Consider the following 27,284-nt stretch of genomic DNA (forward strand, 5'->3'; position numbering starts at 1 on the left):
TTTATTTTTCCTTCCTTTAATCTTAAGCAAAAGAGACACAGGGGTTCAAAAATAAAAATTTCTTTTTTCCCTCTCCCAAACCTTTACCCCAGCTCCGCACTGCAACCACCCGCTTCCTGCCCAGCAGGGACTCGAGGAGGGAGGGTGCAGGCATCTCCAGCTGGGGAGGGGGAAGGCGGGGAGTGGGGGGGTTAGGGGGGGCGGGGGGGTGTGCTGAGCTCGGTGCTGGTCTCTTTCCAAATATAAATACACGTGTCAGAACTCCTGGAAAATCCTCCCTCCACCCACCACGCAAGCGCTCTCCTTGCTCTGCCAGCTTTGGAGAGGGGTGGGGGGCGGTGCCAGGCACCGGCGGCTGGCTGTAGGTTTACTGCATCCGCTGGGTGTGTAGCCCGCGAGCCCCCTGCTGCTCGTTGTAGAAGAGATGACACTCGGGGTCCCCCCGGATGGTTGGGGCCCCCTGGATCAGCTTCCCGGTGTTGGGGTTCACACACCAGCACTCCCCACGCTGCCCGTTCAGAGACATCTTGCACTGAGGAGAGAGAAGAGGAGGACATAGAGGACACCCCGATAAAACGGAGGTCCCACCAAAATGCAGGCTCCGTTCATGAGGTCTGGGTGTGCCTGCAATTCTGCACGGCTAATAAGCTCAACATGACTCACGCTGGTGCTGCTGGCCCAGGGACGTGCTCTGGCTATCAGCAAGGCTGCTGGGGATGCCTCGCGATGGAAAGACTCAGCCCCCATCCACGGGGAGGTCCCATCCAGCCAGGGACCCAGTGTACTGGAGTTCACTCGTAGTGTGAGGCGGAAAACGCACATGAAAGTCAGCGTTAGCTCGGGTCCTATTATGTGCTGGGCGTGGCGTAAGCAGTCATATACACTGCTCATTTACACTTCATATCTAACATACGCTCTTTTTTTTTTTTTTTTTTGAGGTACGCGGGCCTCTCACTGTCGCGGTCTCCGGCCTCTCCCGTTGCAGAGCACAGGCTCCGGACGCGCAGGCTCAGCGGCCATGGCTCACGGGCCCAGCCGCTCCGCAGCATGCGGGATCTTCCCGGCCCGGGGCACGAACCCGTGTCCCCTGCATCGGCAGGCGAACTCTCAACCACTGCACCACCAGGGAAGCCCCTAACATACACTCATTTAATCCTCTCAACCACCTTGTGAAGTAGGTACCATTACTTTACCATTTTAAGGACGATCGGAAGGAAGTCCAGGTGGGTTCAGTAACTTGCCCAACATCACAGAGCTAGTAAGAGCCACACCTGAGATGCCAAGCCAGGCATTCCCCTCCCAGGATCCCTGATCTTACCCATGAGCCAATTCCTCTTGCAAATCCCCGTTTACCCATAAGCTTCAGTAGAAAAGAAGATCACTATTTCTTCTTTTGAACTCCAAACGAAGTAGCTGGCTACATCTAGAGGGCAGGTGTACGAACCAATAGCTTTTAACGCTAGACTGCTATTTCAAAGGGCAAGATGCCTGGGCTGTGAAGGAGATGGGGAAGTGAGACCCCCACCCCCACCCCGGGGGATCAGCAGAGCCCCGTACCCCATCTCCTGGCTCTGCACACCCACCCTTTAAAAGTCAGTTCTGACTTCCCACTAGGACCACCAGGGGAGCCTCTGAAAAATCTGGTGCCCAGAAAGCACCCCAGACTCACAAAATCTGGATCTCTGGGGGTGAGGCCCAGGCATCTGTATTCTTTAAAGCTCCCTAGAGAAGCCCAGTGTGCAGCTGGGCTCAGACCCTCTGCTGGAGAACAGAATGGCCGGTGGAGTCCACACCATCTCAATCCTTCTCTCTGCCTTACATGAAATGCACACAGACTTTTTCTCCCTATACCAGAGATGAGCTGGAGGAAGTGAGCAGTGCACTAGGTGAAAGGACAACTGACCATGTTAAACAGCCACTAACAATCATCACTACAAACTCTATGTGGTTAGGTAAACAATATTAATAATAAGGGGAAATATGCATACACGCATAGATCATTAGAAGGCATATGAACAGAATGGAAAGGGGAGGAAAAAGGGCTCCTGGGTGTTTCACTTACACTTTCTACATTTTCTCTAATGTACTGATAACACTGTTCTGTTAATCGTTTCTAGAAATATTTCAAGTGGCGTTTCTCCACCCGATTCTCCATTCCCTGAGATACTTGAAAACCAGAGAGTCTACTTGGTCAACAATGGTTTAAATCAGTGATTCTGGAAATGCCGTCCACGGATCATCTGCGTCCTCTGAGAGCTGGTTAGAAACGCGAACTCTCAGATCCCGCTCGACCGTCTGAATGACAGTCTCTGGGGACGAGGTCCCAGAATCACCTGCAGGTGATTCTAACGCTCAATAAAATCAAGAAGCACTGGTGTGAGGCGCTATTTGTCCTCCAAGAGGCTCCCTCCTATCCTGGACACCAAGCGCTGCTGGCAGGTAAGCTGGGTACATGGAGTCAGGCTCTGACAAGCCTGAAGCCAAGAAGAGAAGCCCCGCCCCCGCCTTCCCTGGCCTGGCAGCTGGCATCCCCTCCCCTCTTGGCTGGCATCGCCACCCGCCTCCTCACAGAAGACTAGGTCTCCCGCTCAGAGGCTTACAGGTGATGAGGCAAGAACAAGACACACCCAGGGTCCGGGGCCAAGGAGATCCTCGCTCACCTGTTTGAGGTTGTACAGGCCATGCTTGTCACAGTTGGGGATGTGCAAGGAGTAGAGGTGCTCCAGGGGCCCCCGCTCGTCGGGAAGGCGCATGGTGGAGATCCGCTCCAGCACCTGGTCCAGTTCCTGCTGGCAGGGGGTCTGTGGGCACAGGCACGCGGAGAGGATGCTTAGAGTGGGAATAGGCCCGTGATTCTTCTGAAGGGACTTTCCCAAGGTCACACAGCTAGCTAGTGGCACCAGGAACTTCTGACACCCAGCCCAGCAATCTACCTACCATATGGTTATGCTCCACCGCACCCCTAAAGAAGGCCACCTGCATATGAGTATTCCCTCCTCTCCTCCATCTGTGTCAACGGCTTTCAGGGGTCAAAATGGGAGCTACTTGCAAATACTGAATTCAAGTGGCTGCCTCCAGAGTATCTCTACACCCACCCGGTGGCCCAACCTCCATTCCCTTCCGTCAACCCAACCAGGGCCTAGACAGCAAAGCTGAGCTGGAAAGAAGAAGTGGGGTAGCTGAGTGAGGGCAGCTGCAACAAGAGTGGATCCATCCATATCTCTAGCATCCATTGCTTTGCCTGTGTCCCAAAGCCAAGCAGAAACGTGGAGATTTTAGAAGGGACTTCAAGAACCCGTACGCAGAGCCCATTTCACAGCCAAAGATACTGAGCGCCCCGCCCACAAAGAGAAACTGATCAACCTGAAGGTCCCTGAATATGTCAGTGGCAGAATCAGAAAGGCAAGTGCTTTGCCCGCAGGCACACAGGACAGGGATCTCATCGGGGGGCCCACATCCCCGCTTGCTGGGACACTCCCTTTACACGTCCTCCCACCCCTCCAACCAGACCCGACCCATTCTGACCCTGGCAGGTGGCGGCCGCAGCTTCTTGGGCTCCTCCAGGCCGAGGTGATGTTTGCCACCCTTGCCCATCTGCCGGTGCTGTTCCGTGACCTTCTCCCGGAACACGGCCAGCTCCTTCATGCCCGACTTGAGGGGCTTCCGGCCAGCACCACCTCCACCTCCCAACAAGTTCATGTTCCCGTCCACGTGGTTCTCGACCAGGCCTCCCTCAGAGTGGTCCTCGCCATTGTCTGCAGAGAGAGGGAGGGAGGAAGAGCTGCAGGTCCGGTTTCCAGAGAGGCGGGCCCTCCAGGGACTATCTGGACCCCTGATAACGACAAGGAAGGCGATGACTAACATCTAAGCAGTGGTGCTAAGGGACTTATGTGGATGATCCATTTCGGTTTCACAGCAATGACGAGCACAACTAGTAACGTCCCCCAACCTCTAGACAGAGAAGCTGAGGCTCACGGAGGTCAATTTCCTGACCAAGATCAGAATCCAGGATCTGAACGCAGGCTCTCTGACTCCAGAAAGATGCCTGGGTCACCTACTCTGCTCTGCCTCCACCCCAGGAGGTCAAGGGGGAGGATGCACGTGGGGGAGCAGAGGGGCACAAACGAAGGATGACCATGTAGGCAAGGCTCTCACCGGGGAACAGGGAACGTCCACCACTCTTCCTTGAAAGACCTCTGAGATTCACCCACCAATAACTCCCCCCCCCGTTTAAAGTCTTCATGATGTCTGGTCGGAAAAGGCATGGATCGGATGAGCTTTTAAAACTCATGCCGCAGAGATCACTGGGCCGTGCTGTGTCTGGCAGGGAAGTGAGGTGGAGAGCCGCGCTGTCACCGGAACACAGCGTCCAGCCCCCGCCGCCATCACTCTTCATCTGCCCGTCTGCTTCCTCCTCTTGTTGCCCTGACGCTCCACTCCTATGGCCGCTACAGCACCATCCCGGGCCCCTGATTTGTCTCCTGTCTATGCGTGCTGCCCCACCCCCCATTACATCGAGAGCCCCCAGAACAGGAACGCTGTAGTTTCATCTTATCGCAGGGTGCGTAACCTCATCCAGATGTCTGTCCAAGGACCATCCACTAAGTCTTTCGACTTTCTTAAACCTCCAGCCAGCCGGCAATAGGGAACGGCTCCTACGGTGCACACAGCTCAGGTGGAGGGGCCCTGAGAGCACTCCTCCCCTCCCACGGTCTCATGCAGGCTTAGGCACGTCCAGCCAGGGAACAGAGTCAATGGTATGGAAGGGTCCTAACCAGGGAGGCAATTTCTGGCAAGCTCTAGGTGGGCCGGGGTGCAAACAGCCCCCCGCAGACACGGCAGGGCCAACAGGGTCTCAGACCACACTGCCTGGAGCGGCCCCCTGCAGGGCTCAGGGAGCAGGCAGTGGGAGTTTCCAAACAAATCTTGCACATTTTCTCTTCCCCTCTAATGCACCTCCGAAAACTTACAGCCTGGATAACATACCCGAATGGCTTTTACAATATTTCTACACGAGGGTTTCAGGCGAGGCGCCTAGTACTTGGCAGTCCTTTCAGAATTCAGGCACAGTGTGGTGGGCTCAGGGGGTCGCTGTCCTGGGCATGCTATACGGTGTAAAGAGCTGGCCCTGACCTGTAAAAGGGGGGCCATGACACCCCCTCTGGATTGTGAGTTTCGGCGTTCACTCCCTCACCAGCGAAGGTGTGGGACCCTCTTCCGTGCCTTGGGGAGCCAGCGCCTGCATCCTCAGAGCACGCTCCAGCAGACTCTGGGGGACCAGGCACCAACGGGGTCCCTGGAAACGGAGTTCAATAGAGGTTTACTCCCATCCCTTCCCTTTGCACTAGGCCTGATGCCTGGTCGGTTCTCACTAGCTGGAGCATCCTTTAGAACCAGGCACGTAATCTCCAGCCTGGCAAATGCTGGATAGGAGGGCGGACTCGAATGGAATTCCAGCTCTGCCACTTTTTATACCAGCTGTATTTCTCCTGCATATATATCCGCACTGTGCCTGTTTTTCTTAACCATAAACTACTGGATAATAATAGTTCCTACTTTACAGAACTGCTGAGAGTATGTTATAGGTAAAGCCGTTAAGATACAGTGTGGAACGCAGAAACTCTACATCCTGTTGGTGGTGATTACTTTGACGATGATGATGATGATGACGACAGCTGCCTCAGTGATCTGCTACCCCTGCCGTGTGGAACCCAATCAAGAAGCAGGAAGCAGAGGAAGATAAGCTTCTGAGCATCAGAACAGCAGACACCACATCCATGCATTGTGAAGCCGTGATGCCTTCCTCACAAGTCAAGGGAAGTCAGTGCATGAAGAACCTTGACGGTTCGCAGTAGCACTGGTCAGATAAGCCTGGTTTCTGCATGTCTGGTTTCCAAGGCCACCACAGAATAAAATCAACAAAATTAAAAGGAGAAAAAGGAAGGCACGTGGTCAGTGGTGAGAAGTATCAAATGGCAGAGAGGAAAGAGGACAGTAAAAAAAAACCAAACATAAGAACTCCGGGGACATTTGGTGCACAGCAAACAACTCCACAGCCATTGATGACCCCTGAAAACTTCCACGTTGTGTGGCCTGAAACAAGACTAGTGTTGATAATGCAACTTTGGGGCATCCAACAAGGAAAGGGGTAAACATGACAAGTATTCAGTATTAAGAAAGATATCTATCCAAAATTGCTAAACTTTAGAAAAATAATGGAAATATTTAAATGAGTAAGCCCTGTGAAACCCGGAAAATTTTTCTCTAGAATGGCTATTTCTCCAGGGGCTCCGGGTAGCCCAGATTTTATCATAAATAAACCAAGCGCAGATTAGATCCTGTTCCAGAAGCCCCAGCACCACCTGCAGGGGAAGGCTGATTCGAAGCATCTGCCACCGACTTGGGTGGGAGTCCTGATCGACCACGTTCTACATTCACCCGCCCCAAACTTCCCTCACCCACCCTGCCCTCCCCTTTCTGTCCCTGAAGCTGAAACAGCAGAAACCCAGAGGCCCCAAGAGAAGCAGTCCGGGTTCCCCGGCTCAGCTACCGGCCCGGTTCCCCTGAATGGGGACCGGCTGCAGCTTTCCCCTGGGACTGGTCAGGCAGCTGAGGCCAACCACGAAGATGATCCCACCTTCCCTGTTCAGATACCAGAGGTAGAGGGCAGAAGGCTGAAGCAGAGGCTTGCGAGAGTCTGAGACAGACCTGGCAAATAAATAGGATGGGCTGATTCAGGTAACCCTCCATTCTGCTTAACATTAACCTTGAAGCATAAGGCAGATGTTGGCACAAATGGGTGGGGCGGGGGGGACTCATCTCCATCCTCACCATCAGTTCTGCTATTTCCATTTCTACAGGCTTCTCTGCTTCTCTGCACCTGGACCTGGTGACACAATTTCAGGCTCCCTGTCTTCATCCCTGCAGGTGCTGGCCCGGAGAACACAGAAGGAAGACAGCAAGACGCCTAGAAAAGTCCTGCTTCCCCGGCTGCACTGGGAACCATGCAGGATCAAACGGGGAAAACAATGGAGACCTCTGGGTTGCCCTCACCCAGCCCCTCGTACCCGAGTTCACCCTGGGCACAACAAACCCATCCTCATCGTGCCCTGCTCAGCCTGCTTCCTGCCCACAGTGACAGAGAGCATCTATGGAGACCTCAACACCACTTCTGCACCCGACGCCCTGAGTTCTGCTCACAAAGTAATTGGACAAGGGCTCTGGGAATTTCCCACCATTTCTGGAACCATCCGCTCTGCTGTCACGAAGCCTGTGACTCTCAGAAGTTCACCGGGTTCCTCTCTTTTGGGGGCAGGTTTGCCCGCCTGCCCCGAGGCTTAAATTAAGACAGCCCGTCTCCACTGTGGCTGCAATTCCACGTTCTCAGGTTGAAACACAGCAGGATGGCCCACATTTAGTCCTCTTCAGGAACGTCTGGGAAGGCTCCACTCACCTGAACCCAATGCCTGGGACATTCTCAGGATCAGGGTCTCCCAACCCCAGCACTACTGTCTTTGGGACCAGAAGATTCTTTGTTAGGAGCTGTCCTGTGTAAGACGCCCAGCACCATCGTGGGCCTCTACCCACCAGATGCCAGCGGCAACCTCCCCGAGTTGCAACGATCGAACACGTCTCTGAACATTGCCAAATGGTCTCCAGTTGAAAACCACCGTTCGCAGTTAGGATTGATCCAGAGGCCTGAAGTTCCCGGCCCAGTGCTGAAGACTCCCAGCCTCACATAAAGCAGATCTGAGCTTTACTGTATCCCCTCCCTCGGCTAAGACCCCTCCACCACTGTTCCATCACAAGGAACACTTCTGGCCTATGAGCCTTCCTTCTTGGTGGTGGTGGTGGGGACCCCAGAGGACTCTTAGCCTGCTGACCCCTCTTCCCTAACTCTCCCAGGCACTCGTACCACTGACAGGGGCCAAAGAAGCATCCTTTGGATGAGCCCTAGAGGTCAGCCCACAGTTAACGCTCAGAACCAGGCCCTCTGCAAGCTCTGGAAACACTGGATGGAAGAGAGGGGCACACAGATTCATGCACGTTCAGGACGGCAGGCTCCAGGCAGGGCTGGTCTGTTCATCAGGCACAGAGGGCACGGTGCCCAGGGCCCTAGGAAATGTTTTCATTTCTTTTAAAATCAGAAGAAAAAAATAAACTTTTAGGTCAAAGCAAACGTCTTCATATAACACGGATACGTTTGCAGTTATAAAATACGATTTTCTAATTCTTCTGTGTTTGCCCACAAAGGCAAACATGTCTGGTGCCCCCCAAAAGTCATAATGCAGCCCCACTCCAGGTCCCAGAAGACAGGGCTCAAGTGGGCAGTCCTATCCCAGAAGGACAGAGGTGGCTTCCTGTCCTGAGATGTCCCTGACGGCTCTGAGCGGAAGGTCAGTTCGTCCACCCTCACGGAAGCCACCTGGGTTCAAGGGTATGTTTCATTCCATTCCTTTATCGATCTCATCGTTGCCAACGAAAGTGCCAATAAGATGAGGAAATCCATGGGCCTGGTCTGCTGACGCAGGTACCGACACCCCACATCTTGAAGTGGAAGCCCAGGACAGGGAAACACAATTGTTGACTGGGTGGAGATCAGAAAGGACTGTAGGCTGAGAAGAGCCTCGATTCCTTGAGATCCTATCCCCAGCCAAAGAGGTTCAGGGATTCAGCCTCCAAAGTCCGACTGCCTGGCTGAATCTTAGCTTTACCACTGAGCTGTGCAGCCCTGGACAAGTTATTTAGGCTCTCTGTGCCTTCACTGCTCGTCCGTAAAACACGCACAAACAGGATCCACCTCCAGTGGGTGGCAGAGAGGATTCCGAGGGCTGCTGCGTGCATACGCAGTGCCGGCACAAGGGGCTCGCCCTCAGCTGCCTCCTCTGCGTCCCACACTCGGGGAAGCACCCGCACGGCACCGCACCCTCACGCTCTGCTGGACAAGGACATTATCACACGTTACCAAGCTCTGCCCATACGTTCCCTTATAGGTGTGACAGCGCAGTCCGCAGGAAAACATTCCACATGGAGAACTCCAGCTAGAGATGGAATTTGCCCTCAGAACAAAAATACCAAGTTGCATTTTTTTTTCTGCCTAGGAGAGTTCGGTGCAGAATAATATTTATTAAGCAACCACTTATGTATGCAGCTCCATGGGCTACAGTGCAAAGGTCACTCTAAGAGATGGTTCTTAGCAACCCAAATCACATAACAGGAAAAGCCTGCGGGCTTAGAGATGACGGACAGGGACCTCCGAGATTCCTGAAGAGATGTCCCTGTAAGGATTAGTAAGCAGTAGCTCTTCTCTGCCTAGTGACCCAGGAAATGGGTCAACGCTGAAGAAGGGAGTTTCCCAATTATGTACAGAAGGTCAAGCTTTTCCAAAGACAAGTAGGGGAGATGACAGAGGGAGAGTAGAGTCTCCCTTGTGGGAGGCTTGAAGGGCGGGGAGAAGGCCCGTCCTGCCGTAGGGGCACTGCCACACCTTCCCACCTTACACACCTGGAGGAGAGCTGAATGCGAGACAGATGGACCAAGAGGACACAGACAAGGTGTCCTATTTTACAGACAGAAAACCCAAGGCCCAGAAGGACCAGCACCTGGGTCCAAGAGGAGCACGCACAACCTCTCTGCTGTCATCAGAGGTGCTCCACGACTGGCCTGGGGTCCCCGCACCGCCCTGTGACCCGGCCTTACTAAGCTAGCCAAGCAGGGCAGCTGGAGGGGGACAGTCCGGGAGCAGAAAGATGCCTACTTCTGTGCACTGACACTCTGGCTTTAAAACTTAACTTTGGCACAGTCCTTTCCCCCGCAGTGTCATGTGGCTTGACCGTAGCACTGACAACCTTACTCAACGGATGAAGACCCTTTCTCTCATGAAACTTCACTTTCTCCTATTGCGATGCTCCGACCTCTGCTCCATTTGACAGTTGGCAACTCCTGATCTACCGGAGACCTTAGAGCACTCTGAGGAAAACAAGCCTTAAGAATCTAACAGCAACCCCCTACCCCTTCCTGCTTACGGTGTGAGGCATCTGTCCTCATGCAGGCCTGGTGAGAAAAGGAGACCTCTTCCCAAAAGCATCACACATCTTCATAAGAAGTTAATACATCTTTCTTTCTTCTTTTCTTTATTCTGAAGAAAGCCTAGTCATTTTCCAACCTTCTCCTCAGTCTATCTCATGATTATTTGGAAATCTAAGAGCTGAGGGCAACACAGAGATGATCTAACCCAACCCTAAATCCATCACTCCCTCCAGCGAACTCACCTCCTTCTTCAACAGGTAATAGCATTCCAGGCCCTTTGAGAATGGATTCCAAGGAACAGGCCAGGGGAATGCCGGCTGCTTTCCTGGTTCCACCCTGGCTGGGCACAGAACTCACATGGCTCCTTCTTTGTTGATTTCTCCCAAAATGCACTTAACCTTGACATATGTTGGGCAAAAGAATAAATACTAACTACCATCTTCCTCCTCCCTCCAGGACGACTTCTCCACTAATATCCATGGCAGTGGACAATTCATTCACAAACTCAAATGGGCAAAGAACCCCAGGAGTCAAGAGCCCTGAATTCCAATCCTGGCTTTGCCCCTGACAATTCATCCGTGATTTTGGCCAGACCCTTTAACCTTTCTGAGCTCTAACGTCTTATGTCTGAAAAATGAGAATCATCACCCTACTAAAGTGAAGGCTGCTACTTAAATAGGCTACAGCATCAGTACCACTCCAACTCCCAATGTGCGCAGAATCAGGCTTTGGAAGAAATGTGCAGATGATCTAGTTCTTGAAAGAGTAAATGAAAGGTGCATTTGTTTGGTAGAGGGGAAAGATGGGTGATACCTGGTCTGCAAAACGGCCAATGCATGGGGGGGAAAGTGAGTTATAAAAGAGCTCTGCATCTACATCTTTCTACATCTTTCTTCTAAAGCTTGATTCTGTTGATTGTATAAATTCCACATGTTGCTAAACATCAAAGCTCTCTGCCATCTGATGAAGTCCTTGGGCAAGGGTGGATTTGCCAAAATTACTTTAACTTTGCTTATAGAATTTAGGCAAAGGAAAGATGGGAGGAAGGAAGGCAAGAAAGAAGGGGGAGAGGGAAGGAGGAGAGAGGGAGGAAAGATAGGTAGAGTCTCATAACCGCCGTGCACGCATAGGTGAGGCAGGGTTCACAGGTAAACGCACCAACACACAGGGGAAGCAGATGTTGTTGGAGAGGCTCTGAAGCCAGTCCCCTTGTATGGCTGACTGCTCACTTAACTTCACCCGGCATATGGCCACTTTGATCAACAGCACAAGCCACCCAGAAGCCAGGGTGGGTGATTCAGGCCTTGCTGGGAGGTGGGGGAGAGGGAGGACGTCGTCGGGGGCAGAAGTTAGAAACGGGTGGGGTAGGAAGGGGGCCTATTGGTTAATTTTCAGCTAAGGTTAAACCTGAAGTCCTTAGTCTTTCTGGGTGAGAGACATCATGTGCCCTCCTCCACCTGTTTTTAGCCTGTCACAGGCGGGCAGGCAGCAGGGGCCTCTTACACTGGAATCCTGAGTAGTACGTGCGTGGATGTCTCACGTGGTGGCATTCCAGCTCAGCTAATGGCATTCCTGGACAGGCCATCTATGCCCTGCTGACACCCAGCTTCACTCCAAACTCCCTTCCCATTCTCTGAGCCCCTGCTCCCTGCTACGGAGCCAGCTAAGCAAACCTGACATCTCTCAGATGCCACCTCGTTCTGGGAAAAAACCCTTCGGCAACAGACCAGTAGCTCCTCAGTATGGTTTCTGAACAAAAGGTCTCCTCTCTGATGACACCCGCCGCCCACCCGTACGTAAGGAAATGGCTGCAAACAAGCGGCCCCCTCTGATGTTCTAGACCCATAGGTCCCACAGGTGATCACATCACACAAGGGCGGGAACTGGCCTTTCTCACCTTGAGACCATCTCCCTGCACCGACAGCTACCACGAGCCCATCACCTAGCTAAGGGCTGCAGAAGTGGGTAAAGTCTGTGGAGTGGGATGGCCAGTAGGCACCCAGCCCCATCCTCATACAGGGAAGGAACCGCTACTGGAGATAACGGCGACGGTGGACAACAGGAGGGCAGAGGGCCAACTACCTGCCACGCCACTCTGAGCCCTTTTTGGATTTCCTTTGGAACACAGGCTCTGGAGCTCGAAGCCTTGGCCATCCGGTTCTAGTGTGGCAAGAAGGGCATCACTGGCCGGAAAGCCAGAGGCCCAAGGTTCTGATCCTGACGTTACCGCCAGGCCTGGGATTCTGAATGATGCCAGGCTGGGTGTTTCAGATGTGCAGGCCCCGGTGTGCTCAGCTGTAAATTCAGAGAGTTAGACCAGGCAAACAGTTCCCAATTGTAGCTGTTCATCAGAAATCATCTGAAGAGCCTACGAAAAATAAAGTCCTACACTCCAGCCCCAGAGCTTCGGAGACAGCAAGCCTTGGGACGGGGCGGGCAGGAGGCATCAAGGACTCTGTACTTTTAACAACCACCTTCCAGCTCAGGGCCCCATTCCTCTGTGATTCCTGACTCGGTGATGGGAGAAAAGGCTTCTATTCAAGAGATACGCCTTTACGTGTACACTTTGCAAAGACGAAGCCTCGTGAGCTCCTTGCACCCACTGACGTGCGGGTTCAGAAACAGACACATGTATATGCTTAGATGCACATACAGGGGCCCTCCTCGGCCAAGCATCATGGAGGTTTTCTAGAGCATCTCTCATCGCGGGCTCCCCCTCGAGTGACCAGAAAGTGCAGGGCCTCCCTGCCTCTGCACTCTCCAAAGGAGTGCTTCATAAAACACCAGGGTCATTCCTGGAATCGCCAAGACCTGGGGAGGGTCAGGGCTGAGGCAGACAGTTTGAGAAAACAAAAACATGCTCAAATTCAGCCACGGTCCTCTGGGGTTCTGCGAGCCAGTCTGTCCTTGAAGAGCCAGAGAAATTGATATCAAGATGGTCAACAGTACTATCAGCTTTTCCCTCCTTCCCGTGAGTCCCCAGCGTTTCTCGTCTGGTTCAGCTAAAGCCATCTGAGAACCTGGCAAGGGGACCTACCTGCCGAAGGCCCAAGTGAGTGGAGAGCGTGCTTTGGTGCAAACGTGGACCAAAGGCTTATGGGAAGAGTGTGCCTGACCCAGTAATTCTACTTCTCTCTGACATGTGCACAAAAACGTTCATTACAGGGCCTTCCCTGGTGGCGCAGTGGTTGAGAGTCCGCCTGCCGATGCAGGGGACGCGGGTTCGTGCCCCGGTCCGGGAAGATCCCACATGCCGCGGAGCGGCTGGGCCCGTGAGCCATGGCCGCTGAGCCTGCGCGCCCGGAGCCTGTGCTCTGTAACGGGAGGGGCCGCAACAGTGACAGGCCAACATACCGCCAAAAAAAAAGTATAGCTCTGACCTGTGTCTATCAACATGGGTAGATCTCAAAACCTAAAGTGGACGGGGGAAAAAGTTGCAGAATGAAACCTTTTATGTACATTTTCCATTATCTCAGAGAATGACTCTGAAATATTGGTCATTCATTAGCAAACCTGTTTAGCTAAGAAAGAGAAACACTAAATAATGCTAGTGGTTGTTTCTGGGGAGGAGGGACAGGGAACAGGTGGCTGGTGGGGAGGGCCATCAGCGGAAGCTTAAAAAAAAGACTTGAAGTAAATATGACGACGAAATATCAACGTTCCCAGCTGTGGGCGGTAGACTGGCATTATTATGTCATTCTTAGTATTTCTCTGCATTTTTAAAGTTTTCTTTTAAAAGAAACTCACTCCATCCACCTCTCACCCTCCTTGTCAAGCAGGGGTATCAGTAAATACGGGTGCCCCTTGAACCCCACTGGCTGGAGGACCAAATCACAGTGACATGGCCAACTTCAGTGCCACTCTCAGAGGCCACTGTCACAAGAGCCACCTGCCTGCCAGTCAGAGACTGACCACGGGCTCCCGGCCAGGTCTGTGCAGCATGAAGAACTGGGAAATGAGTCAGAGGAAAGACTCGAGAGTGGAAGCGGGTCACAGGGTCAAGGAGGAGAAGATGCAGGAATCAATACTCAAGGGCCACTCATGCCCAAAGGAAGGGAAACAGCTGTTCTGGCTTCCTAAGGAGCAGGGAGATGGCAGCCTTAAACTGAAATGGGAGAGATCCACGTTAGAAGCCACCCGAGTTTCAGAGGAAGAACTAAAATGAGTAACAAATTGCAGGTGGAAAAAAATTACACATCTTCCTCTGGTATCGTTCGGGAGGAAGGAGGATGGACAATATGGCCTCCAAGTGTCCAAAGGCCACTTGATTGAGTGGATGACGGGCATCCCTGGGCCAAGCACTCTTGTCATTGGACTCAGCTTCCTTCACAGCCCTGTAGCCTGAGTGCACTGGCACAAAGCCATGGGTCCATGCTTTTCCTTCCTCCTCCAAAGGAAGGAGCTTCTTGAAGACACAAACTTGTACTTAGCTTCCATAGAGTGTAAAACAAAGTACACATCATGAAAGGAGGGCAGGAAGGGAGACATTTTGTGTGCTCAATTTGCCTTTTTGGAAGAAAGAGATTGCGCTTTCGTCTTCCAAGACTGGAGATTCTTTTCCTTCTGTAACTTTATCCACCAGAGAGGGGTCCCATGATTTCACATCAAGATCTTCCCAAGAGCCTTGGTCAAAAGGCTAAAACAGCAACCGTTTACTTACATGACATGTATATACATCTCTACTGACTTGGTTTCTTCTTAGATAATATCCAACTTTTTCAAATGCTTTTCTTGCTCCCCTCCACGATCAAACAGCATGTGCTGTGGGAGAGGGATAGCTTGGGAGTTTGGGACTGACGTGTACACACTGATCTATTTAAAATAGATAACCAGGACTTCCCCGGTGACTCAGTGGTCAAGAATCCACCTGCTTATGCAGGGGACACAGGTTCAATCCCTGGTCGGGGAAGATCCCACATGCCATGGAGCAACTAAGCCCATGCGCCACAACTACTGAACCCACATGCCACAACTACTGAAGCTCGCGTGCCTAGAGCCCGTGCTCCGCAACAAGAGAAGCCACCGCAATGAGAAGTCTGCGCACTGCAACGAAGAGTAGCCCCCGCTCGCCGCAACTAGAGAAAGTCCGCTCGCAGCAACGAAGACCCAACACAGCCAAAAATTAATTAATTAATTAATTTTTGAAAAGGCTATCTGTATAAAAAAAAAAATAGATAACCAGATTTCCCTGGCGGTCCAGTGGTTAAGACTCCATGTTTTCAATGCAGGGGGCGTGGGTTAGATCCCTGGTCGGGGAACTAAGCTCCCACATGCTGCATGGCACAGACAAAAAAGAAAATAGATAACCAACAAGGACCTACTGTATATGTACAGCACAGGGAACTCTGCTCAATACCCTGTAATAACCTAAATGGGAAAGAATTTGGAAAAGAATAGATACATGTATATGTATAACTGAATCACTTTGCTGTACACCTGAAACTAATATTGTTAATCGACTATACTCCAATATAAAATAAAAATTTTAAAAAAAAAGCATGTGCTACAGGTGGTATGATAACTGTATCTGTAGAGTCAGTCTCATAGCTTGTACCTGTGCTCAATCAGTGTTTAAACATTAGAAAAGTTGACTATCCAAAGAGCATTCCACCGCTCTCTGGCCTAGAGTATCCTGTTATATTACTTCTTTTTTTTCATGTTTCTGGTCTCTCCCTCACCATCTAAGCCCCAGAGCAGCAAGAGTGGTTAGGAGAGAAGAAAGGCACTGAGCGAACAGAGGCATGAATTGGAGAGGAAGGCTACTTCCCTCCACCAGGACCCACATTCAAACAACTGTCCCTGCACTCAGCTCTGATGTCACCACGCAGACCAGCTCCCATGGACCATAAACACTGGGTCCCACTCACCTCTCTCCTTCCATCCTCTCCTTCTGCCAATTCTTCTCCATCCCCAGACGTCTCCCAGCTATCCCAGGCCTGACAAATGGAACCCAAAGGATGCAAAAAGAAACTGAAAACCTGCAAAGATGTCCAGGATTGCCGGCCACACTCTCAAACCAGCACAAGAAGTGTCTTGAATATAAATAAGTGTCTTTAAATAGGTCACCATGCTTTCTTTTCCTTCCACTAAAGGTTCACTAATTTTGTATGATATAAACCTGCAGCACATCAGTTGTCTTCCTTGGTTATGCTCTATTGGTTTAGAGGCAGCAAAGGAACCAGAGCTAACTAGCAGGGCCTCAAGTAAGAATCCTCCCCTCAAGGGGCATGCATGGACCTTGTTCCGAGGTCAGCCATGGCAGAACCACAATGAGGTCACGACTGCCCTCTGGAAATCCCTCCACCACTGACTCCATTCTGGACTTTCCAAAGCAAAGGGCAGCTGTCCAGGTAAGCCACACCCTGTGGAAGCAGCCACACTTCCTTGCAGGATTCTTAAGTGCCCCTTCTTAATAAACCTGGCCAATCAGCAAACAGCTAAAAAACAAGCATTTGCCTTCTTCTGTTCTGTGTGTTGACATCAGAGGGAGAAGAGAGGGGAGAGGTATCACCATCAGTACGACTCACCTGATTCTCTGAGTTTCTAACCCTGTGCTAAGTGGTTTGCGTACAGAACGTTGTTTTATCATCAAGCAATCACACGAGGTTGATAATTTCTTATCTCCTCTCATGCTTGGCTAAGAAGCCATAGGGTATGAGGCCAGTGGCACAAAGTCAAGCAGCAACAGCAGAGCCAAAACCAAATCCCAGGTGGTTTAACTCCATAGCTCTTAACCAACCAGAATGGCATTTGGGCATTGGTATCCTGTTAAACTCCTGACCAAGACCTTGTAACCCCAGGGCTTCCTTTCTACTGTTCCCCATCACCTTGTCTCTCTTCCCATCTCCACAGGACCCTCCCTCATCTTCCCAGGGAAGGAAGCCATCAGTCATAAGCCAGCGGGCCCCCACCCAACCCCAAAAGCCCTTAGGATCCAGTAAACCCATTCCTCCCCCACCCCCCTTTATCTTGCCTGACACACCTCCTGCCGGTGTCTCTATAGAAACCACCCAGCCTTATCAGGCAATTGCAAGGGCAGGGCCCAGGGGAACTGTCATTTTCATTTTATCTTGGCCTCAGGCACTTTAGAAAGTAAGTTCCCAAAAAAAAAAAAAAAAGAAAGAAAGAAAGTAAGTTCCCCATCCACAGGCAACTTGGCACCTCGATCCAGAAGTGGAGACAATAGACCTAAAAGAGACTTCCCGGGGAGTTGCATAAAGGAACATTTTTGAGAAGTTATGCCTTAATTACTACCTCCCAGGGAAAAGGAGCTTTTCCAAGCAGCAGTGTATAATTCACTGCTTCTCTGCATGTTTGAGTCTGATGGAATGGAGCTCTGGAACGAGAATCTGGAGACCCAGACTCCGTTCTGGTCCGTCCATTCTGGTCTGCACTTGCCTTGGCATTTGAACCTGAATACGGCCTTGATTTCTTCATCTGTCAAGTGGGGAGAATCTTGAGGCTAAAACAGCTAGAAAAAGCAAAAAACCTACAGTCAGACTTCCCTGGCGGTCCAGTGGTGAAGACTCCATGCTTCCAACGCAGGGGGCGCGGGTTAGATCCATGCTCAGGGAACTAAGATCCCACATGCCGCTCGGTGTGGCCAAAATATTTTAAAACAAAACAAAAAACGACAGGCATTTGGGTAGAAGTAGACAATATCTAGAAAAAAAGCAATTTTAATTATGCTTATGTATTTTGTCATTTACCCTTCGAGGCATACCCTTTGCTCACTGCACCCCTACAATCCAACTCAGATCACTCCAGGTAGAAGGTCCCCATCTCCTCAACCCCTATCAGGAAGGAACCCCTGAGCCTCCCCCCTCCTCCCCAACTTACCAAGGCCTCCCCAGGCCAGTGCCCCTCCCCTCAGGGCTTCCTCACCCGCAGAGCTCAGTTCCTTGAATGAACACAGGCTGACACACCTACACCCGTCCACTAATTAGAAACCTCCCCAGGCTCTGCTCGGGGCCAACTTAACCAGGGCCTGTGGGCCAATTCCGCAGGCCGGCAGCTGGAGGTTTGCCAGGCCCTGCTCCCTTCTCCCCAAACTTCACTCCTGCCCTGCCTCCCAAGAGCCAGGAAGAGATGTGGGGCTGGCGGCCAGAAGGGGCCCCAAGGGTTGCCAAATGCCCCCCTCCCCCCCACAAAAAAAAAGGGGAAAGGAAACAATTCCTCACTACAGTCGACTCTGTATTTCTTTCCGGGGCAGCCGGCTTTCTGAGCAAGGTCTCCCTCTGCGTCCTGACTGACACCCAGGAGCTGAGCCAGCCCAGATCTTCCTTGGCTTTGTTAAGGAACAGGAGTGGCCCCAGAGGGGGAGGGGAGGGTCGAGGATCAGAAGCCAAGCAGGGGGAGGGACAGAGGGAGATGGTCCATTTTCCAGTAGGAAAAAAAATCTCCTAGAGTCCATCCACTCTATTCGGAGTCCGGGAGAGGGTAAGGGAGGGGGCAGTTACTCTGGAACCTGAAAGCCAACACACTTCTCTGGACCCACCAACCCCTCTGTAAGGAGAGCTTTGCCTCTCCTCCCCCCTCCTCCCCCCACCACCAAGGTCCCCGGAGTTTACCGTCCACCCCAGATGCCCAGTGGCAAACGCTGTGCTTTGTCCCTATTGTCCCTGGTTTCACCACAAGCATCTGCTGACCCCTGAAGACTCAAGCATCCAGCTTCTCTGCTTCCTGGGGCCTCAACTCCATCAGATGCTTGACAACAGACAGTGTCATGTTATCGTGGCCAGACGGGCCATTCAGAGGGCTTTCCGGGACCACAGGTGGAATCAGACATCAGGAAGAACCCCAGGGCCCAGAAGACACTTCCCCATGCCTGTTAAGAACCCCTCAGGCCCCACCCCACTGGGGAGTGAGGTCAACGCTGGAGACGGCGTAGTAAGAAAATATCGCTTTTTTGGATAGAACATCCAGTTTCTTTGCCAGGATCATGTTCAACTTTCTGGCACCCTAGGCCCAGACAGGATGGACCCGAAAGCCCACTTTCCTGGGGCAGGAAACGGGCACCATGGGGTCTTCACTGGCTGCACTGACAATACGACACAGCTCACCCGGCACATGCCGTGTACCAAACGTGTGAGTACACACTGGTTCTGACCCTCTTCTGCTAAAGCCTGGGTCCTAGCAGGTGTCCCGTGGAGGCCATCGGCGGAGGAAGGCGCTGCCCAACCCTGAAAGTGGCCTCAGGGATTCCCCAGTCCTCTGAGCTCCAGCAACTGGAGAGCTGGGTCCTAGAGGTCGGCTGGCAGGTGAGGGCAGGACTCAACTTCTGGGTGCCGGTGTTCCTCCTAATGTCCAATTCAACCTGTCCCATTTCTCAGTAGCAAGGCCAGCAAGAGTACCCAGGGTCAAACTCTGGGGCCCCCTCTGCCCCCTACAGTCCCTCCACCCCCGTTTGGCACTACAGTGAAGCTGCCAGAAGAATCTTGGTCAGCTCCAGATCCTTGCGCACGAGCCCTAAAGAGCATCACCTAACTTATCCGTAAAAAGTGCAAGCCCTGGACCTCAGGCCATCCGTTTATTGTCAACTGGGTTTATTCTGCATTGAAAATAGTTTCATTACCTTTTCCACAAACAGCTCCACTACAGTCTGTCTGTGAAAATGGGTCAGAGGTATGGATGCTGGAAATCAAGTGGCTTGTTACAGAAAAAAACAAAAAAACACCCAAGTGCGTAGACTTTTTACGTATTATCTACCTGTACGCACACCACACGCACGCACACACATGCACAGATGTGACCCTATGAAGCTGGTGCTATCGATTCCTCATTTACAGATAAGGAAACTGAGGCTCAGAGAGAATTATCTCTTGCCTCAGGTGGCAAGTACGCGGTAGGAAACTGGGTTTTGAACCAAAGCCACTTCACACCAGGATGAGGCCCCTTAGCGCCTGGTACAACCTTCAGAGACAGGTGGCCCGCCTGACACAGCCAGTTCGGCCTTTGTTTTAAAGGCCGCCTAAGTGTCTGAGAGGAAACGTCGCTTGCCAAGATTAAGGCAGCTAAGAGAACCTACTACGTGCCAGGCATTCTGCGTTATCATAGCTGACCTCACATGTACCCCATTTGAGAAATACAATCATCCCCATTTCACCAAAAGATAAGACCCTGGCCCATCATCACTCAGGTTCTCAGAGACGGGCCTGCATTGGAACCCAGGTCAATCTTCCAGCAAAGGCCAGGCTGCTTCCACATTCATCCACTGCCCACCAGCTCTTCTCTCTAGAGGCCTGTCCTGGAACCCTTCTGCCCCTCCTGACTACTGCACGCTGGCCACTTCCATTTCTGAATTCCCCAAGTTCTAGGACTTGGGCCTCTCCAAAGAGTCAAGGGAATGCAAATAACTGAACGGTGGCCCAAGCATCACCTGCACGTGGCAGGTGTCCAGGAACAAACCTTCTGGCTGACGGGGATCAAAGGTTTTTTCTGCCAACAGCCCGCACTCACTTGCTTGGTCACAGAGGCAGAGGGGTACAGAGGAAAGGCGGCCAGGTTAGCCTCTCACCTCAGTACTTAGCTGCTCAGGTGGCCCCTCCATTGAGCCCCAGGGTCCACACCTGCGGAATGGAGGTAAATAGCCTCCCTTGCAGGGATGCTGTAAGACAGGAGACAAAGCAGGCAAAGAAGCAGTTCATACCAGGATGAGGACAGGCGGGAGGCTGCCTGCCACCTCAGCGAAATGCTGGCCAGAGACAGCAAGGAGAAGCAGAGGGGCTCCAAACATCTGCCAACCAGATCGCCAGCACCCTGGCTCATTAGAAGTATAACCTCGCTCCCCTGCGCCTTGGTTTTGGCAGAAGCAGCCCTAGCAGGCACCCCCGCCCACGAAGCCCAGTCCCTACACTGCCAGTCAACTGCCCTCCTCATTTAAGGGTCAGATTTGGTTCAAACACGCCAATCCCCAATCATCTACGTGGTCTCCATCTACTTGGATCCCTGAGGAAGGCCGGGCCAATCTACTTCCCATGTCACTTTCTCGAGCCCTGTCCACCTGCTTAGCAACCAGCCAGGTGTGCTAGAATTATAGTGGGAGAAGCATGGGAAAGAGAGAACGGTCCAGAGTGGGTTGTGAAGACAGGATGGAGAAAGCAGAGAAGGAGAAGGGGAGCTGGGAACACAGAGAAGAGAGAGACTAAAACTAAATGCAGTCCCTGGATACGCAGTCTCTTTAAAAAATAATGATAATGATAACCGAGCCTTGTTTTTTTTGGTACGGTTTTGTAGTATGTGAGGAGGACCAATAACAAAACCAAACATGGGCACAGCCTGTTCATTTTCTACTTCTCCCTCATTCCCTTTAGCAGCCCCTGACCTGCCCACCCCTCCCCGCCTCGGATACTCCTGTCCTGCATTTCATTAGAACCACGAATTTTTGGAACCTGCTCATATCAGAACTTAGCAATTGTGTGTCCCATTTTCTACAGCAGAGAATAGCTAATCTAAGAACCGAGAAGCTAACCTGATAAATGGGCTAGAGAACAGTGATGCTCTCAAAGTCACCCTCAGTGTCTGACAGCTGGTGATTGAACACATCCCGACTCTCAGGCACCTTGCAGGCATTTCTGTAGAAATTCTTTCCCCCAAAGGAATGATGTGCCTGAAAAGTTTATTTTAAAGCTCACTGCTAAGGTAAGCTAATAATGAGAACCATCTAACCCTCCCTTTTCCCTTTGCCTGCCAGGAAACTCAAGGGTCCAATTAGGCCAAGAACCACTGCATAGATAGACCCTCATGTCCACAATAGATGGGTTTTTCTTTCCCCCTCTCCTCCACCACCTATTCAAATTCAGAGACTCCTTACCTCTGGTTTTGTTTTGGTAAGATCTTTTGACACTGTTAATAGGATTTTTTTTTTCTCAAAGCTTCCTCAAATATCTCATCAAAGGAACAGATGGGGTCATTATCACTACACATTGGGAACGATCTCCGTGAACACTCTGGATGGGAGTGGAAGGTGAGCAGGGAGACTGCCGGCAAAGACTCCAACACTGCCTGCCTCTGCCTAGCTGGTTCGGGACCTGTGGAGTCACACCCTCCAGACCAGCCCTGCTTCCAAGGCCACAGCGCACAGAGCCACACCCTGCTTAATTCCTGTAGTCAAGGAACTACAGATCTCCGGTCTCCCCAGAGGGACCCAGAAGCAGCAGCCCTCCAGTCCCCCATCTCCCCTTCCAACACACTCAGGCAGAGCAGCTTAGCAGAGCTAGTTCTGGGTATTCTGTCTAGGGTGGGGGGTGGGGGAAGGTAGTGACGCTAGCAATCAGTGACAGTAGGTCCCACTCATTCCCCAAGACTATTTTACGACTTTGAACTCAGTATGCAAATTTATGCAAGACAAGATGCAAAGCAGCGCTCTGAGCCAGAAGTCCCGTTGCTTTTTCTCCCCCTTCTTTGAAGCTGCACTGAACCACTGTAAATCAGCCCTCGCCTCTGCCCCCCTTTATGCTCCCCCAGCAACTGCAGATGCAAAGCCTCCCCAGGCCTGCCCGCCCGCCCGCCGGCCGGCCCTGGGACTTTGAATGACTGCACATTTCTATAGCACCTTTATAAGTGCAGCGGGCCAGACGGCCACTTGGGCAGCTCCGCCCCTCGGCATAATCCCCGGCATTGTACACGGAAGGGAAGGAGGCAGGGGAGATGCTTGAGGGAGCCAGTCCGGCCCGGCCGAGGCCCTGAATTCTGAAAGGGCCCGGACTGGCCCAGGCCTGCTTCCTTCCCTTTCCCTAACATTTCTAGGCACTTCTGCTCACGCCACCACCCAACACACCCACGCATTTCTCAGGTCCAGACTTCACGCAGATCTCAGGGTCCCCCTCCTGTTTTTCTTCCAGGCCCACCCACTCTAAGCCCCCACCCCACAATCCGCGCCTCCGTCTGACTTCTGGGTTTCTCTGAACCACCAAGTCCCAGCCCATCACCCCCATGGGATGCAGGCTCAGCACCCGCTGATGTGCCCACCCCCACCCCCTGCATCCCAGCCATCCCCAGGAAGCCAGCAACACAGCCCCTGAGTCCAGGGAACAAAGACAAAAGAGCTAACAGCAAAGCCGGAACTGCTGGGGTTTGCTGCCTCGAAATAAGAGGGTATGTTTAAAATTCTCAAAAGCAACCTGCTCAAAGAGGAATGCAGGCTGGGATGGGGCTGGGGGGGGGTCATTCTTCAGAGGGGGGAGGAGAAATGGGAGACGGGGAGGAGGCGGCAGCATTCAGTGCTAAGGTTTCATCGGGGCCACGTTCTTGTCGGCACACCCCACCCAACTCGGACCCCCGCAGTCCCCACGCAGCACCCCGATCCCCGCCCTGGCTCAAGACCCTCTCCTGCACAGGAGCCTCAAAACCCGCCCCTCTCTCTCTCCCCTGCACCCCAGCAAGCCCAGGCTTCTCTCCTCTTCACAGTGCCCCCGTCCCCTCAGCCCTCTTCACGCCTCCAACACCCCGCTCTTAGCACGTCTTTCCAGGGCACCCGCTCAGCTTCCGCCCACCCCCAACCTTGGTGTCCCCTCTTCCCAGTCTGGAGCACAGGAGAAAAATGCGGAAGGCGGCTGTCTGGCCGCTGGGAGCAGGCTGTGGAGGCAGCTGGGGCTGGCTGGCGGAAAGGAGTCCCATAACCAGGCAGAAAATCCACAGTGACATTCTTCCCATGAACTCACCCCATTGTCCCCGAGCTCCCCTGGCGACTCCAGGGAGGAGTGAATGGGAGAATTCCCAGCATCTGTTCCCTTCTGAAGACCCTAACCTGCCTCTGGGGGCTGGGAGGCAGGACAGTTGGTTTTCAGGCAGAGAGTGAGAGGAATGAAGAATGACAAAATGCCCCCAAACAAGTTTTTTGAGGGACACAGCCAGGCTAGGAAGGTTAGGAAGGACATGTGCTACGCACTTGGTTAAAACAGTCAGAATCCAAACGCTTCTATGAACGTGGAGGCCTTTTGAACAAAAGTTCACCCTGCTGAGGGAGATGTTTAGTTTGTCAGAGTTCAGCTCAGAAACCACAGTACCTTCCCGGTGGACCACGGGGTGCTGGGGGGCGAAGGAGGAGGAACGCGGGACTGGGGGGATGGGCACCCACAGTGAAAGGACCTTTGCTGAGTCTTTTCCCTTTTACTATTACTTTCTAAGAGAAGCTGGAGGAAAGGGTTAACTTCGAGGCAGGCTAGGGAGGGAAGCAAGCCGGAGTGAGAAGAAAGGGACTTGAGGGGTTCCGCTCAGAGGAAGCCCTAACTTGCTGTGCACTCAAGGTCAAAATGCGACAAAGAAAAGATTTCAACTCTGACCCCTAATTGTATTCCCAAGGAGAACAGGGAAAAAAAACAATAGCAGGCTGAAGGAAGGGGGGGCGGGGGGTGTCCGGGGCGGGAGGGGGCCAAGGACCGCAGAAGCTGACGAGCAAGCACGAATTTTTCACTTTTTCTTTTCTTTCTTTCCTTCTTTTTTTTTTTCCCCTCTAAGTTTGAGAAACTTGCTTTTTAATCAACAGCAGCAGGCAGTGGACACATTTCACCACCGTCTCCAAGAGGAAAGAAAATAATTACAGCTTCCTCCAGACCACTGGGGCAGGAGGCTTTTGTAATTTAAAAAACAAAAGCGACAACAAAACAACAACAAAAAAAACCAACACGTGAGAGATCTTTATAGCCTGGTTGTGTCCCCAAAAAAACTTGTTTGGGGGTATGCGAGCTCCGTACAAAGAACCTCAGGGCCCCCATTCTATGGGACAGGAAGAGCTCCCTCAATTAGGATGGGGGGCGGGGGGAGGGCAACACCTCGCTCCGGTAAGAGTAGTTGCGCCCCGGCCCAGGCATCCTCCTGCCAGACGCCCGGGGGCCCAGATGCTAAACTGGCTGCCCCCGCCCCGGACCGCAGCCGGCGACCCGGCTTAAGTTACAGTGACTCAACGAATGGGGTCTCTTCCTCGCCTCCCAAACGTCCCTCTCTTATCGTTCCACCCGACATAAAAGCAAGAGCCTTCTTCGTCCTCTCTGAAATAGCAGCGTTCCTTTTTAATTTTCCCCCTAGGCAGCCCACCCTACAAAGTACCAACAAGTCCTTTCTTCTCACCTCACAATCCCAGAAAGAAGGGACCTCAAGGCGCCGCTGCCTTCTCCTAGCGCCCCCTTCTCACTAGAGGTCCCTGGTGTCACCGGTACCCGCCAGCCTCAGCCCCCGGCGGCGTCCTCCACCAGGACCTCTCCAGGAACCTTCGGTCGGCGGTCACCAGCTCAAGCTCCTACTCACACCGATCTGACCGACACCCTCCTCCCCAGGAAATCCCCCCTCCAAAAAAAGAAGTCAGTAGAAGTACATTCCACCGGGCAAGCCTATGGTAACAGGGATGCCTTCTCTCTCCCCATTTTTCCCCACCAAATTAGTAGCCAGGGATCTTCCGCACGCTCGAACTCCAGTTCCCCCCACCCCGGGCCTGACTTTCGGGTCCCCCCTCCCAACAATCGCCCAGAGCCGGTCCAGGACTCCGCTCTTCCTCCGCTAAAACGGTCTCTGAGGTTCCGCCACACATTCCTTCCCTCCAGAAGGGCCGCCAGCCAGGCTCCCCCGCTGCCCTCCAAGTTTCTCCGAACTAGTTGTCCCAACCAGCGTTACCTGCAACCTGCTCGGGGCTGGCGCTGTACTCGGCATCCCCGTGCTTTTCGCAAGTGCCCTCGCCGTGGACCAGCGCCCGCAGGGGCAGCTCGGAGCCCGGGTGGGGATAGCAGCGCAGCCCCTGGCCGCAGCGCGGGGTGTACACGCCGCACCGCTCGCCCTCCAGCCGGGCGCACACGGAGCAGCAGCCGCAGCCCGGCTCCCGGACCAGCTCGCAGGGCACGCGGGCGTCGCCGGCCGGCCCGGCCTCGGCGGCGGGCTGCGCGGCGGGCGGGGGCTTGCAGGCGGCCAGGCTCTCAGACGTGCAGGGCGGGCAGCGGAACAGCACCTCGGCGCGCGCCCCGCGGCCGCCGCCGCCCGCGCCCAGCAGCAGCAGCAGCAGCGGCGGCAGCAACGGCAGCGCGGGGCCGCCCAGTCTCGGCAGCATGTTGGCGGCGGTGAGCGCGACGGCGGCGAGCGAGCGGGCAGGTGGCACGGCCCAGCGAGCGCGGGAGCCGCCTCCTCCGCTTCTTTCTCCTCCCCCGCCGCCGCAGCCGGGTCCTAAAGGGCCCTGCTTCTCCCCGCCCCCTGCCTTCTCCCCTCCCCCTTTTGGAGACCACCCCCTTCCCCCGACACTCCCGCGCGCGGGCCTCTGCGTGCGCGCACGCCCACTCGCCCGTCTCCACTTCCTTGCATGCTGCGTGGGTCCCCTACACCCCCTGGCCTCTCTTCCTCCACACCCTTCTACCCCGGGCTCCCTGACTCCTGGAGGATGAGAATAACTTGGGGGTTTGGGTAAGATTGGCGCGGGAGTGGACAAGAGTGGGTGCTTTTGTCTCCTGTTTTCGGTTCAATTCGGAAAGGCTTCGTTTGCGCGCCTCCCATGTGGCCGGCGCTGGACTCACTGCTGGAGGGAATGCAAAGGACGGCAGACATGACCTTCAAGTAGATTTCAGTCCCCTCCCAGCAATCCCCTCCATCCTCGGGTCCCACTGCTGTCGTGTTGCTTGGGACAGTGACTTAGGAATCAGGAGGCTGTTCACATCCTCTAGATCAGCCTACCCCGAACAGCCCCTCTTAGGGACCATTTCAGTTTCTCAACCCTGCAAGCATTTGGTAACATATTAGTACCTGAAATGCAATTTCTGGACACTAAGAAACCTCCCTTCCTCTCCGCCTACTCTGCTCCACCTCCCCCCACAAATAGTCCCTTGGGGACCTGGGCCTCCAGCCACAGATCTCGAGGCATTTGCTGCAGGACAGAACACCCTGCTTCAGGGGTCTTACGTCAGATCAGCTTTCCAGGTGTAGGAGAATGTCCTGGGGTAAGGTCATTTAGAGCTCTCTCCAATAAATGCAGATGGACAAGAATGGCCTCCCTTCATTGTTCAGATTGATTCTTTGATCCAAGCTGTCCCCAGCTCCAGGAAATTCCAGGCTGCACCCCACTTTAATCATCACCCACCTCCTGTGACCCTAACAAAGCTCCTTGTCAAAGAGACTCTCTTGGAGGGGGTTGGACCATTAATCTACCTCCAGCCCAAGTATAATTTCTCAACACCTCCGTGCCACCCTTCCCCCACCAGGGCTCTCCACTCCAGCTCTTTCTAACTTTAAAACTGAGAGCCATTTGATTCTACTGAACAGCAACTTACCAAGTGGCCACCTGG

General features: G+C 53.1%; 1 protein-coding gene across 1 annotated transcript; it reads right to left on the bottom strand.

Moving 5' to 3' along the window:
• IGFBP2 (insulin like growth factor binding protein 2) lies at window positions 1-26,176 on the bottom strand. Its single transcript, XM_027121949.1, has 4 exons — window positions 25,636-26,176; window positions 3,526-3,755; window positions 2,661-2,801; window positions 1-532 (listed from the first exon to the last, which is right to left on the bottom strand). Exons 1-4 carry the CDS (start codon window positions 26,060-26,062, stop codon window positions 368-370), a joined length of 963 nt encoding a protein of 320 aa, XP_026977750.1. The 5' UTR covers window positions 26,063-26,176; the 3' UTR covers window positions 1-367.
• Window positions 26,177-27,284: the final 1,108 nt, after the last annotated feature.

Source organism: Aethalodelphis obliquidens, unplaced genomic scaffold, assembly GCF_003676395.1.
Source record: "Aethalodelphis obliquidens isolate GAN/ISIS:26980383/991018 unplaced genomic scaffold, ASM367639v1 scaffold2, whole genome shotgun sequence".
Lineage (NCBI taxonomy): Eukaryota > Metazoa > Chordata > Mammalia > Artiodactyla > Delphinidae > Aethalodelphis > Aethalodelphis obliquidens.

What these genes read in the sequence shown, in the direction of transcription:
- IGFBP2 (XM_027121949.1), bottom strand. Translation starts at nt 26,062, where the DNA reads ATGCTGCCGAGACTGGGCGGCCCCGCGCTGCCGTTGCTGCCGCCGCTG. An exon ending in CAGCCCCGAGCAGGTTGCAG is followed by an intron (nt 3,756 to 25,635) that starts GTAACGCTGGTT and finishes CTCTCTCTGCAG; the next exon opens with ACAATGGCGAGGACCACTCT. An exon ending in TGCGGCCGCCACCTGCCAGG is followed by an intron (nt 2,802 to 3,525) that starts GTCAGAATGGGT and finishes CTGTGCCCACAG; the next exon opens with ACCCCCTGCCAGCAGGAACT.